Raw genomic sequence first — 14,128 nt, 5'->3', positions numbered from 1 at the left:
AAAATATGATGCCAACAGAACATGTACACAATAACTTAATAAGGTAATTAATAAATCAATATATGTTGATACGGTTATCTGTCAAGCACACTGATATTTCTGAAAAAGTCAACAAAAAAACTTTTTGGATTAAATCGAGGTGACTAAACTGTTATTTTGTGTTCTTGGAGATGGAATAATGAACAATTAATACATGTGCTCACGGAAATAGGAAAATCATTTTTTTAAATGAACTTTTGTTCTACATCATAATGTATGTTACAGTCACGAACCATCGACTCTGTTCTCAGTATGAGCAGATGAAAATAGTCTAAAACCTTTTATTGAGAATAATACACGAGTGTGTTAAAGAAAGCAAGAAACAACATTTTTGAAGTACTGATACTATTTCAGGTTTACAATTTAAAAAAAAAAAGAATTATGGATTTGTTACACTAAAAATTGGTCTCTTATTTATTTTTTCCTATACAGAGTGTGACAAGGTCTTTCCAAGTGCGTTTTTAATAAAAGGAAAAATAATAAAGGAAATTGTGTTGACCTCCAGTCTAACCCTCTTATCCGTTGCCATGACAGCAGTACTGTCTCTTTAAGGGACCCGGAAACGGTTCCTTCCTGTGTGTTGACTGGTCCCGGGTCCCAAACAGACAGCTGAGCTCCCTCCCGGAGATGATATCCCACCCTGCTATCTGGGCTTTTCGCAGCAGTGTGAGGTGCTGGCGACGCTTGGCGGACCTCAAAGCGGCTCTGGGAGTCTCGGACGTCAGCGTTTGTCGCTGGTACTCTACCCAAATTCGTGGCGGTGTCACGGGCATGGAGGAGATACTGACGAGGGTGGTTGCACCTTTACCTACATACGAAACGAGGGACAAGTCCCCTCCTCCTCCCGAATCCAACAGCTTGGAGTTCATGCACTTCTACAGCAGTCTCAAAAAGGAGGACAGACTCGGTGTCCTGACGAAGCTGTCACAGGACTTCGGAGTAGACCACAAAAGCGTGTCAGAGCTCGCCGTGAAGCTGTTGGACACCCAGCTACGGGACCGGGCGACCATTTTGCAAGTAGAAGACAGGCTGCGGTACAGCCTGACCCCCCGGTATAAACAGTTGCTGAACCATATCAGCAGAGTGGAGGGGGGAGTGAAGTTTCTGGTGGACCTCCGAGCCGATGTGCTTGAAATAATCTCAGCCAAAGCTAGCGAGAGCCCACACATCAGGGTAAAGCTTTTGTTGACTTTTTTCTACGGGTGCTCGCATGAGTCAAGCAGTGCCATTCGCGATTAGTTGTTTTTACCACTGCTGCCTCAATAGCTGAACCAGAATTTTACATCGTTTTTTATGTGGTATACTTTAACAGCATCAGCCGTACAGCTGCATACACACCTAACACTCACTCTGACGCATGAACTACACCCCTTCCTTTGCCCCCCATCACGTGGATCATGTTTCATCACAGCATGAGTGTCTTACCTTTGCCCCAGTTTACTCTCCTTACCAAAATCGAGGAACTAAGTTCTTATTTTAGATTTCCTCATGGCTTAGGATGTGTCTGCAAATATGTTAGACAGAGCTTGTTCGGCACAAGACACTATAAAGCTAAATGTCAGGGCTTCCTTCATATTTGTCTCAGCTGTGATCGGAGCTACTTTGCACTGTAGACTTTCCTGTGTTTAAAATAGACCCTGTAATCATGTAGAGGCAGCAATTGCAGAGTGAACAAGCAGAATATAATGGTTATTATGGTGCAAATCAGGCATGTCATGAATATTTTAAAGACAAAGTGAAAATAAATTTGATAGAGAGGGTTGTGGGATAAAAAATATAAATAAATAATACATTTAATTAAACTTTCCATCACAGACATGGCTCCAGTGGTCCCCTTATTGTACCTTAATGGTACCTTTTTGGCAACTTTTTTTCCCAGAAAAGCTACCCCTTCCAGTCTCATTTTCTTCATCGTTCAGTCAAATATAATTAGTCTACAGTTTTCAGTGCAGTTCAACACTTTAGTGTTGGAGTTTCAATGTTTCACACTCTGCTATAGTGGAATATTTTTCCAGATAGAAAGCCTGCTTCGATTTTAATACCATGCACTGTTTATTCAAAGGAATATTGTGGGTTATTTCCACCTGGAATCTTTGTAAATGTATACATAGTGTGTCGGTAAATTGTGTAGATAAATGCTATTACTTCTATTTAATAATTGAGCTGTAAAAGAACAATTTAAATGTGTCACACCTAATGAGGGGGAGGCTGCAACTAATAATTATTTACCAATTGTTTCTCTTTAATTGATTCATTGATTCATTTTGGGCTTACAAAATGTCAGAGCGTCGTCATCTCAGTTTCCTAAAGCCCAAGGTCACATGAGACCAAGATCTAGATCTAGATCGAGAGTCTATCAATTAATCTATTAATTAAATACTCTCAGCTCTAGTTAGATTGGTGCTATCCAAGCTCTTCAGTGAGGGCAAGCAATGTCCAAACTCCAACCACAAGATAAAATAGGATATATTCTTTTTTATTTAATCAGTGTTTTTTTTTACGTTTGATAAAGATTATAGAAATGTTTAAAGTTTCTGTTTGTTAGACATTTGTCTCACTTGTATTTCTTGTGTTTGCTTTAATTTGGAGTCATCCAAAGCTGATATGAAGCTGCGTTTATATATCAATCAGTGGCTTTACAGATGCTTGCAGGCTGGAGAATTGCCATTTGAGCAGTAGCCTTATAAGCAGAAACCCCTTTAGTGTATAGTGGACGTAGTCAAAATCCAAATGATGTACAAAATGCCAACGAGAAAGATGATTGGGTTATTATTGGGAAAACAATCACGGATTTAGTGGTTTCATCTAAAAGCAAATGCTGCATCTGTGTCTACTTTTCTCAGACATAGCAGATCAAAAGCAAACAGCTGATTGGAAACTTGTTATGCTGAGCTGCAGTAATCAAGATTACAAAACTGATGTGTGTGCCATCCAAAGCTTTAATGGTCAAACTCAAACTGCCCTGCTTGAGATCATTCCAGAGCCCAAAAAAAGTTTTTCATCTTTGCGAATCAATTTTTTATATTTTGTTTTGCTTTGGAATCAAGCTTAATATGATTTTCAAAGAGCCCTACTGCACTATCGCCAGAGGACTTCCAGCCTCTCCTCTCCTGCTCAGAATCTATTTTATTCCTGCCGAGAGGTGGCTCAGATGCACTTAATCTCAATAACCAAGGCCCACTGAGACCTTTTGTATCTTAAAAGGTCTAAGCTACCTACAGAGTGCTGACTTCTACTGAGACCTGACCACCTTGGTCTTTGGGGCGCACAGCAATCTTTTCTTGTTGTTATTGCCAGAATTGATTGTGCTTAAAATGGAGGAAAGGTCATGGTGAATATGAAGCAATTACTACACGTATTGATATCATGTGCATAGCGGGGGAGAGGAAAAACTGTGGAGAGAAAAAAATGCAAAAGAAAATTTCTACTAACTAAATTAATGAAAGTTTGGATTTGACAACACTGCAATTACTGTGGACTGTCACTTTGAATTCTACGCTAGATTAGTCTCTCTTGTTTGGGTAATTCATTTTTGATGTTCCTCCTCACTCCGTCTACCTCCAGGCCTTTCATTCTTGTTCACCTGTCCACAAACTGAGTGGATGAAAGACGTAAAGACAAGTCAAAGACGTTATTTAATCTGGCTCTTTGCGATTTCAGTGAAGTATCAGTGAGGCTATTTTTTCCCCCCTACTTGCCAGGCTGAAATGTGGCATGAAGCCTACTGGATTAAAGGTACTGGAAGCACTCACACAGCTTGACCTGTAAACACATTGGCAGTCTGTGGTCATTTGGCCTTGAATAGACAAACCCTTCCTTCCAGGCACTGCAGCCACTGTATAATCACAATATAACTGCAGATCAAGGAGGCAGAGGCTGTATCAGCTCAGGACATCTCCGACTCACCGCATTGATGCAGCGCCAGTGTCGAAAAGTGCTGCTTCATTTTCTTTTCCAATGAAGCGAAGGGTTTTCTTCTTTCCCCTACCTCTTTTCTTCTGTCTCCCTCCTAACCCCAGGCTTCAAACACTAGCCCCTTCCATTTCAAAAGACTTCATCTTGAGCTAGGTCAATGGCATACACATCTCAGTTTGCCCTTCCTTTTGTGTGGGTGAGAATTGGTTACCCAAGGCAGTAGCTTCACTCTTATGAGTTGTTGATGTGGTGGGTTTCTTCCACAGAAATTCAGGGCTGGGATTATCGGACATCATAGATTATTTAATTTTATTTTTTCCCCCTTTTTTTCTCTGAGGGCTACTTTTGATCCTCCTCACTCCACAGAATTTCCCAGAATGGAACCACTCAACCATATCGCTGAAATTGCAGGGCCCATTGCATGTATGTGGGGAAGACTTTCAAATTTTGTTAGTTTTGCTTTTGATAGTTGCTCGCAGATAACTTCTGCCGGTGGCTTTTGTACCATGACTGTGTTTGAGCTTGTTTGTATTGGCTATTATTATGACTGACAAGTCGGCATTAAAGAAAGCCTGAAGTAATGTCATCCTATGGAACAGCCAATATGAGCTGTATTTATGCGTTTGAGTGCGAGCGCCGCGTGCGCTTGTTTGTATGTTTGAAGGAGATTTGCTTTAAATGAAGTCTGACCTTTCCAGGAGGACAGGCCTGCTTTGAAATGGCAAGTTGTTCATTGAAGTGCCTCTTCTATACCCATTGCAAGCTCAAACAAAAATCACTACTCATAATGCGAAAACATTCAAACAGAATACAGGCACCCAAGGGACCATACGCCCAGCATAGTCTGCGAGATACCGGCATAGAATTGTTTATAGACCCCAGGCAAACTTAAGCAACCTTGCTGTCGGTCAATAAGGTAAAGCCTGTGAGCTCTCTCATAAAAGAGGTTGTAAAGACTGCATGTTTATCCAGCTCTTTAATAGTCATATAAAAGCCGCAATTTCCAAAGAATTATTTTATGGTGTCTCTTCTTCATAAGATATGAAGAAAAAATGGAAAACAATTTCCATAGCTACAGAAAAGGGACATCTCTTACAGACCTTGGATAACTTTTTATAGAATAGATACCATGACCTTCTTTTTCTTATTCATGTGCATATAAGAATTGGCCAGCACAGTGCTTTATTCATATCATATTTATTTCCTGCTCCATTATGAAATACAAATGCAAGAGACTGCTTTTATTTCCCAGACAGAGCGCCAGCCAAGGGGGGAAAAAAGTGGTGAAGTTTTTATTATCCGCTGTATGTGGATGTTAATTCTAAACTCTTTCACCTATTCTCTCTCCCAGGACCTGAACGGCACTCTGAAGAGTTTACTGTCTGAGTGGTTCTCTGTAGGTCTGCTCCGATTAGAGAGAATCACCTGGCAGTCCCCCTGCGAGATCCTGCAGAAGATCAGCCAGTAAGGGAATTCATGCTGCCCCCTCACATTGTGTTTCTCTTCTTCCTTCCTCTCTCTCTTTCTTACATACAAATGATGCAGCACAATATGATTGTCCCCTGATAGCTTAGCAACTGTAACTACAATTTTCAAAGAGTAAAGTCTGTCTGGCTTGTCCAACTACGTACTGCACTGCAATATGTAAACGAGTAAGATCCCTATTATATTATAGCTGATTAGATCTACACCGCTATTATGTATGTATGCCATCAAGGGCATATTTAAGACACCTTTTACAGGGCTCCTGTTTTAAAACAAGTCAGCAGAAAGCATAAAAAGTCGCTAGTGTGCTAATCTCAACAGGGTAGGTTCAATTAATTAGTGCCAACATTTGAATGCCAAAATATAAATATAAAACATATGTACACTTACATTTTTGTATTGTGGTATTCACTACAACTGCTTCAGCTTCAGCCTCAGCCACCATTTTCACAATGCCTGCCAAAATGTCCAGCGTTTCAGACTCAACTTTTTGACCATTAGTAGTGCACCATTATGCTGCATTTTTCCATAAGTGACAGTGTGAATGCACGTATGTACTCAAAAGAGCAAGTGTAAGTATGGAAGTATGCAAATTGAGACACAGCAATGGTGTTTAGATCTGCTCCCCAAGTTGCTCCTGTTGTATATGTGCAGTAAGTAGATGGAAAGCTTGACAGGCATAGCAACAGTAAACTCATTAAAAAAGCTGAAAGACAACCCTCTTCCCACTTCCTATTCCAGGTATGAGGCAGTGCACCCTGTGCGGAACTGGACTGACCTGAAGCGCAGAGTGGGGCCATATCGCCGTTGTTATGCCTTCACCCATGCCGCCATGCCAGGAGAACCCCTGGTTGTGCTACACGTGGCCCTCACTGAAGACATCTCTGATAACATTCAGGTTAGAAGCGATAGCTGCAGGCTGTCGTCATGGTTTGTCTCACTTTACTAGACCTTGGAGGATACTGAAACATCTGAGATGTACTATTTTCATTCCTCCTCTCAGCTGACAAATGGATTATTGCTGTGTGAAAAACAATACAGAGACCTTTAAACTGCATATCCCTCTGGGAGCAACCTCTACAGGCTTCTTCCTCTTGCCGTTTACAGTGAGGAAAAGGTGCTTTTGACAACACTGAAATATTACGTGGTGTAAAATTGTCCAGCCATATCCACAGTTTTGCTCCAGCAGCTCGGAAATATTTGTAAGACACTCCTGCCTTGGTTGCAGCTATCTAGCTATGAGCACTGACAATGGACTTGTATCTGGATGAGTAACACAAAATTTGTCTTTGTGACTCGACAAAAATGTGTGTGTGTTCTCTCCTCTTAGAGTATCGTCCGTGAGTTTGCCTCTCTCGACTCAGAGGAGGATGTGAATAAGATAAATGCAGCCATCTTCTACTCCATCTCCTCCACCCAGGCTGGCCTACAAGGAGTGGAGCTGGGCAATTACCTCATCAAGAGGGTGGTGAGAGAACTACAGGTGAGCACGGGTGGGAAGTGGGATGTACAAAAACTTGATTGTCAAAAACACTGGATGTGGTTGTATAAATTGTGGTTTAATTATAGATGAATTCGAGCATTACAGTATTATTGTAGCTCGTTATATTTTAAATGATTTAACTTTAAAGTCAAGTTAATTATATTTATATAGCCGGAACTCAAAAATTAATTGAAATGTCAAAGGTCTTGAATAAACAAACACTGTAGTAGACACAGCAGAAAAAGTAAACAAATTCAGTGAAGTCCATTCACAAGGATCATTTTGCCTGCAGTGAATGTATGATTTACTCAGCATACAGCACATTTAATAAACATAATTAAACTTTCCAGAGGTCATTCTCTACATCAATTCAAATACTGTCGTCTGCATATTTCTTTTTCTCATTGCGGAATTGAGGAAATTAATTGAGGGACAAACATAATAATGATGTTCTGGTAAACCTTCTGAATCGTATAATTACCTAATTTGATATGTGAGATGAGGCCAAAATTAAGACTATAGCATTTTATCTTAATAGTTTAGGTAATTATAGAGCTGTAAAATTGGAGGCAACACCATTGTGAAATCCTGTAATAGAAAAGTTATTTGAATCGTATAAAAACAAGGCTTCGGGGGGAAGCTGAGTGAAGCAGGAGGTCACAGAAGCGAAAGGTTTATGTAAACATCTGTTATCTAAACACAAAACCATAAAGCACCCAGTGTTATCATTGAAGCTTGTAAACCATCCTGTCTCATTACAGCTAGCGTATCATGAGGCACACGTCACTATATATGGCACAGATACAACTCCTGCAGAGCTCCTCAGCTCCTCCCCTATGGTGTAGTTGCTGAAGTGTTGTTTGTCTCTTCCAGGAACAGCATGTTTCTCTCTGCATGACTTATGCTGAATTCAATTAAAAGGCTATATGTTAGGCTTTCAGGTGTGGCCCAGCTGGCACAGCATTAAGAAATATAGCTGTGACCTGCAACTTTTTTGTTTGATGGTATTTCAGAAGTTGTTTTTTTTTTTCTTATTTTAGTCTTAGAGCTGAATTATGAATCACCCACTTGTTTTAGCACTTGCTGAATGCACACACACATAAACAGAGTAGCAGTCACTCGACAGGCAGTAATGAAATCTCATCTATCCCCCTCAATAAGCGCAGAAGAGCCCTTCATGTTGGGCCACTCCAGCTAGTACTTGTTAAATGATTGGAACATTGAATGGAACATCAAAAGCCACTCTGCCCAACATGTGGGAAATAGCTCTTTATGGTGTATCCTAAAAAAATAAAAATCAGGTTTCAGAGCCTTAAGCTTCTTCAGCTTTAGTTATTCATGCAACGAAACTGTTGATTGCTGCAAGCTTTTCACTTATTGGCATTTTTAATAATGGCAACAACACGGTACAGCCAGCTCAGCAGATATTGTTTTGTGTTTTCTGCTTTACTATTAGTGCTATTTGTGTCAGAGGTCGAGAAGTAGGTTATATTGCACTGTGCTGTAAGGCCTTACAGATGGGGAATGTTGTCTTCATCAAGGTCTACTAACATTGCATGTCAGCGTCATCTCCATTAATCTTTGTTGTCTTTGTAATGCGCTTCTCTCTACCACCATAAAAAAGCAAAGGAGCAATTACTACATGATGTTGAGTTAGTTTTCATGTGGGCCGACTGCATAATAGATTGTTGTATGTTGTTGTATTATTAGTCTAGTTCATTGGAACTTATCTGTTTTGCTATATTTATTTATTTATAATTATAATAAAATAAATAATAAATCTGCATGTCTATCCATTGAAATATCTGGAAACTCTTAATTTCACCAAATCACATAAATTACACTAGACTTAACGCCTGAGATGGCAGTTACGGCTTCTCTGCTAACCTATACTGGAAACAAACAGCTCTTGCTGTGGAGACCAATTGGTCGAAAAATAGGTCGTACATTGTGTCCTTGTCACTCATGTGACAGAGTAATGAGCCAGGGCTACAATTTCTGTCCCCAGTCAGATTCCAGATTTAACTCAGTTTTGATATATATATATAATATATAACCACTGTGTTTTCTTTCTTTAATCCAAAGCACCCCATGAGTACAATTATTCTTTTTTTACTTCATGGGAATGGAACCGTGACCCAGACAGTGTAAGTGCAATGTTCTATGGTCAAGGCTACTCAAAACCACAATGTGGTTGTGTTCTGCACAGACCATGGCTTTCTGACACGGCTTTACCTTACATAAAGGTGAAGAGAGAGTAGCACCGCAGCCACAGAGGGACCACTGACATGACGGATAGATGATAGAGTGGAAAAGAAAAGGTCACAGTCGTGATTTAAGGTGAAGGGAGGAGGTCTTGCTTGTCTTTGTAGATTGGACCCTAGAGCACAGGTCTGGCACTGCTCCGACTTTTCCTCTATATCTTTTCCGCCCCCTTCCTTTTTCATCTTTCCTACGGTCCTTATTTCCACCTCTTTTTTCTTTGTTAACCCTGCCAACTCTTTAATGGGAGCACCCAGCATAGACGAAATAGAGGAGGTTGGAGAGTAGGGCGAGATCATTATGCAGTCGAGTGAGAAGAAGGTGCAACAGAAACATGGGACATGGAAAGTGAGAGGACTGGATTCTGAAGTGAAAGGAAGGCGAAATCAAGGAGAATGAAGGGAAAACAATGTTGCAGATTGAGGCAGACAGACAGGAGCATGTCCCTCCAGGGGTTGTCTGACACTTCCACTTTCATCTGCAGCCTTTCACTCCTCGTCCTGCCACATCGTTCCATCACTTATCAAACCTGAAGCCAGGGTACGAAGATGGGTGGAGAAGAGGGGAAAGATTTTGTTGAGAGGAGAGGGTAGTGGGGTGGAAGTGAAGCCGTGAGAGGTGTGTGTGTGTGTGTGTGTGTGGTGTGTGTGTGTGTGTGTGTGTGTGTGTGTGTGTGTGTGTGTGTGTGTGTGTGTGTGTGTGTGTATGTATGTATGTGTGTATGGGGGCCCTTTATGCCAGCACACTATACTAAAATGCCTTAACCGCGTCGCCTACGCCTGCATAAAGACTGAAAAATACCTGTTCGATACGTGTGCGTACAGGCATTGCGAGTACACCAAATAATGAAGGGTGACAGTTGTATTATTGGGATCTATTACCAAGAGAGACCGATGTGACAGTTTAGGCTATTTCAGTCACACGTGCACACGTTAAGGCGTCTGAAGCGTTGGCTTTAGTATCACTAAGGTATGAAATATTTAGGAATTAAAATCTGATCCGATTTTGTTGAAGTTATGCTTTCTTCTAAACAATCCCGTATGAACCTGAGACTGTGTAACAGCTGATCTGTGTAGATCGGCTGCAGAACATAGAAAATGAAGAGCTGTCACGTCCTGATGAGCCAGTGTACCTCGTGCGTAAATGCGCACAGCCTCTTCCTCAGCAGCAGGTCGTGGGGCCGGCGGCGCAGCGGGGGAAATGAAATGTTCTACTTATGAGTTATAATTGTAAAGCGAATCAGCTGTTAAACTCAAATTTCGTCATCATAAAGTAAATAATTGAGCGTGCGCACAGGCGTCCGCTGCGTTTGCACATGGCATGGCACGAATGACCCCTCGCTGATCTGATTTCCACAAACACTACACAGTGTACAATTGTACTTAACAGTCACGCGTGGTCTTCATGTCACGTATTTGAGGCGTAGTTCACCCGTCACGCAGGCGTATGTGCAACAACGCGTGTGCAGCGTCTGCGTGTCGCCTACTTGACGCCCGTCTGTCCATTGAAAGTGAATGGAATTTACGCGTTTTTACTACACTGTGCTGGCACAAAATGCCCCCCATAGTGTGTGTGTGTGTGTGTGTGTGTGTGTGTGTGTGTGTGTGTGGTCGAGACAGCGACATGGGGAAGAAAGCAAGTGAGGTGAGAGTGCAGGGGACTGAGGAGGAGGAGGAGGAGGATAGAATAAGAGGGAGGGAAAGAGAGAGGCGATCATCCATCTCCATCAGCGGGGCAGGATCATGAAGCAATGGAGTTGATCTGTAATGCCGTCTCTGTCTGAGGAATTGGAGGCCCGAGCAGCCGCCTGACTGAGCATAAACAAGAAAATTTTGTTTTGCGTTTTGATACTAAGGTCGAGTGTTTATCTCCTTTATTTCCACTGCTGCGAAGCTGGTGCCCTTTGCATTGTGATGGGGATCAAATCTCTGCTGCCTCTCATCTGTTTTCTTTAAACGTTTACCTTGTTTTCTCCTCCCAATCCCTTACCTAGGTTTCTTTTTCTTTCTTTCTTTTTTGTTTTTCCTCTTGTCAAGCTAAGGGAAGGTTGAGGCAATTCTACGCTGAGCTGTCTCGGCATGAATGTAAATGACTGTGCAACTTATCCGTGTTTCAAAATAGATGCTTAAAAAGAAACCCCTTTCATTCCTACCTACTTTAACTCCATATTTAACACAGGCTGCACATTCTTTCAGAGATAGACACCAAACATAGAAACATGTGTTCTTATTTCTTGAATCATTCATACTGTAGATGGCTTATTAATTATTTAGAGCTTATTAATACATTGGTACATGTATATGCATATTGTGCTGTGTTAGGCATAGGTTACTGTAACTGCTCAGAGACTGGCACTTAACAAACACGCATTAGTCAGCAGCACAGGAAGCACAAATCAAACGCTGTCACACAAATGTTCCTGTCAAGCTCGATCACCTCAGCTTGTAATGTCCTACACAGTTCTGCTTCTGAGTTATTTGACCGATCGCATTGCATAAAAATATAATCCTCACCTTCAGTTGCCTCAGAAACATCTTCATTTTACAACTTTCCAGATAAAAATCCTCCAGTATCACTAAAAGTGTTGCTCCTGTTGCCATCTGCTACCTGCACACTGAAAAAAAAACCTTCCTACATACTTTGGATCGCTACAGATCCCTAAAAACATTTTGGAAAAACAAACTTTGGTTGTCTGAGGAATAGAAGAGAGTTAAGAGAACAATGAATTAGACAGGGTGACTCTGAAGACAATGAGGTTTGCATTTAAGGTTTAACTCTACCTCCTTCTCTCTCTTTATGTCTTTCAGAGCGAGTTCCCTCACATGGCCATGTTCTCCAGCCTGTCTCCAATCCCAGGCTTCTCCTCCTGGCTCCAAGGCCTGCTCAGCCAGTACAGGAAGGAAGGTCGGGGGTCTGATCTCCTCTCTGAGCAGGAGTGGAAGGAGGTGGAACAAGCCACCGACTCAGCCCCAGGAGCCCCGGCCACCGAGGCTCTCCGTAAGCTGATCGGCACCAGTGAGTGGACGCACTCTGAGCGGCTGTCCCGTGTCCTGGAGCCCGCCCTGATGCGTCTCTGCGCCTGGTATCTCTACGGGGAGAAGAGACGAGGCTACGCTCTCAACCCGGTGGCTAACTTCCACCTGCAAAACGGTGCCACCATGTGGCGGCTCAACTGGCACGCCGACACCAGCCCTAGAGGCGTTGCGAACTCTTGTGGCATCATGGTGAACTATCGTTACTTCCTGAACGAGACATCTAAAAACAGCGCTCTTTACCTGCAGAATAAGGTCATCACAGCATCGGAGCAGGTGCTGGGTCTGGTGTCCCAATTTCAGAAGAACAGCAAACTGTGAGAAATATGCGCCCATAAATTTGAGTTAAATTGCACTTGATATTATTAATATATTGACTGACTGCTTCAGAAGCAGCACTTGAATGGACATCAGCTGGTATTCATTTTTCAGATGAAATTAGAACATTTCTCACATGACGTGTTTCATCCCATCTTCTGTCTGTAGTGCATAGGTTAGGCTTTTTGCCTCATTGGGTTTCTGGTTGAAGCTGTTTGATATTGTGTAAGTGCCTCCCAGGCCGAGAGACTGTAGCTAATGAAGCACAAGTCATCTATCAATGCTTTACCATGTTCCTGGATAACCACGTGTGTAATGGCGAAGAAGGAGCAACGAGGGAGCGCAGCTACTGGAATAAATGATGTTTAGGTTCTTTCATTTGGGCGAACTGTCTCCCTGCAAACATGTGGGAGAATTGGAGAGTATTCAATTTTTTTGTCTTTGGTCAGGTTTATACACACCTGCTGTTACACTGATTATTTCCACGAAAAGCTCAATACACAAAGGCATGAAATCACAGACTGGAAATATTATATCATATTAAATAACTCTAAACAAAACTCCAATTATTTCATGACTACTCATATTTTACACTCGAGTGTGCTCGCTCTGATCCAATAGGCTGGACCCTCCTGGTGCCTCCATTCAGGTGATTTATTTATTAATATTTTATAATGCCCTCACACACACACACACACACTTACCATCAGCCTCTCTAGAGAGCCATCACTGATGTTCTAACTGCTCTGTACAGGTGCCAAACAGGGCTCATATCAGCCCACACCCCATTGTTGTGAAATAATATATCACAGCAAGTTGACTGTGAAATTACATTTTATCTCTCCAAGGAGCCAAACTTTCTTTTCGTTTTTTCATGTTCTCTCTATCTATCTATCTCTCTCTCTCTCTTCCCCCCTCACCCCCTTTTTTTTTCCTCCCTGTGCCGCTCTGTGTCCTAGAAACTAATGGAGTGAGAAATAAAGTTAAAGTAAATGGCTAGATTGATGGTGTTCAGTTGTGAAGAAGCTGAGAGGAGAATAAAGAAGCATAAAAAGGACAGTTGTTTAAAGGATGCCCTTGGCAGACAGTGTGGGTGTCTCCGCTGATATTGGAGACAATACGAGACCCATAGTTTCCTCTGTGCACAGGCGTGCGTAAGGGACACGGGGAAGAAAGAAAACGGCGATACTGTCACACCATCTCACAACTGAGGACGTCACTGAACTCTGTGGTATGGGTTGCCATGGAAACAACATTGACCTATTCCACACCTGCTGCTAGCATCCAGGGCTTGTTTTTCGTAACCTTTGCCCAAGAATACCTCATTGTATTGACCAAGGAGAGGTAAAAGTCCAGTGACTTTTTAATTATGAACAATCTATTATGTTGTACACTGAAAGTAATGGCTTTCAGTAGTCAGTCAAGTATTTCCCATAGGACTAAGAAAAAAATAGCTCACACAGCGTGCAGTAACAACACTGAAATCTGATTTATGGACACATCAGGTCCCCGCTAAATGAAATGATACAAACCTCCTCAGTGGAGGCTTAAGAGGATGAGACAATCCCTACTGCTATCTGATGGGAAGGCTTTT

General features: G+C 41.9%; 1 protein-coding gene across 1 annotated transcript; it reads left to right on the top strand.

Annotated features, from left to right (window-relative positions):
- Positions 1-432: 432 nt before the first annotated feature.
- Positions 433-13,094, top strand: mlycd (malonyl-CoA decarboxylase). Its single transcript, XM_010733018.3, has 5 exons — positions 433-1,212; positions 5,306-5,418; positions 6,181-6,337; positions 6,770-6,922; positions 11,992-13,094. Exons 1-5 carry the CDS (start codon positions 667-669, stop codon positions 12,535-12,537), a joined length of 1,515 nt encoding a protein of 504 aa, XP_010731320.2. The 5' UTR covers positions 433-666; the 3' UTR covers positions 12,538-13,094.
- The last annotated feature ends 1,034 nt before the right edge of the window (positions 13,095-14,128 follow it).

This window comes from Larimichthys crocea, chromosome XXI, assembly GCF_000972845.2.
Source record: "Larimichthys crocea isolate SSNF chromosome XXI, L_crocea_2.0, whole genome shotgun sequence".
Lineage (NCBI taxonomy): Eukaryota > Metazoa > Chordata > Actinopteri > Sciaenidae > Larimichthys > Larimichthys crocea.
This window is presented reverse-complemented; position numbering and strand designations above follow the sequence as displayed.

What these genes read in the sequence shown, in the direction of transcription:
- mlycd (XM_010733018.3), top strand. Translation starts at nt 667, where the DNA reads ATGATATCCCACCCTGCTATCTGGGCTTTTCGCAGCAGTGTGAGGTGC. An exon ending in GCGAGAGCCCACACATCAGG is followed by an intron (nt 1,213 to 5,305) that starts GTAAAGCTTTTG and finishes TCTCTCTCCCAG; the next exon opens with GACCTGAACGGCACTCTGAA. An exon ending in ATCCTGCAGAAGATCAGCCA is followed by an intron (nt 5,419 to 6,180) that starts GTAAGGGAATTC and finishes TTCCTATTCCAG; the next exon opens with GTATGAGGCAGTGCACCCTG.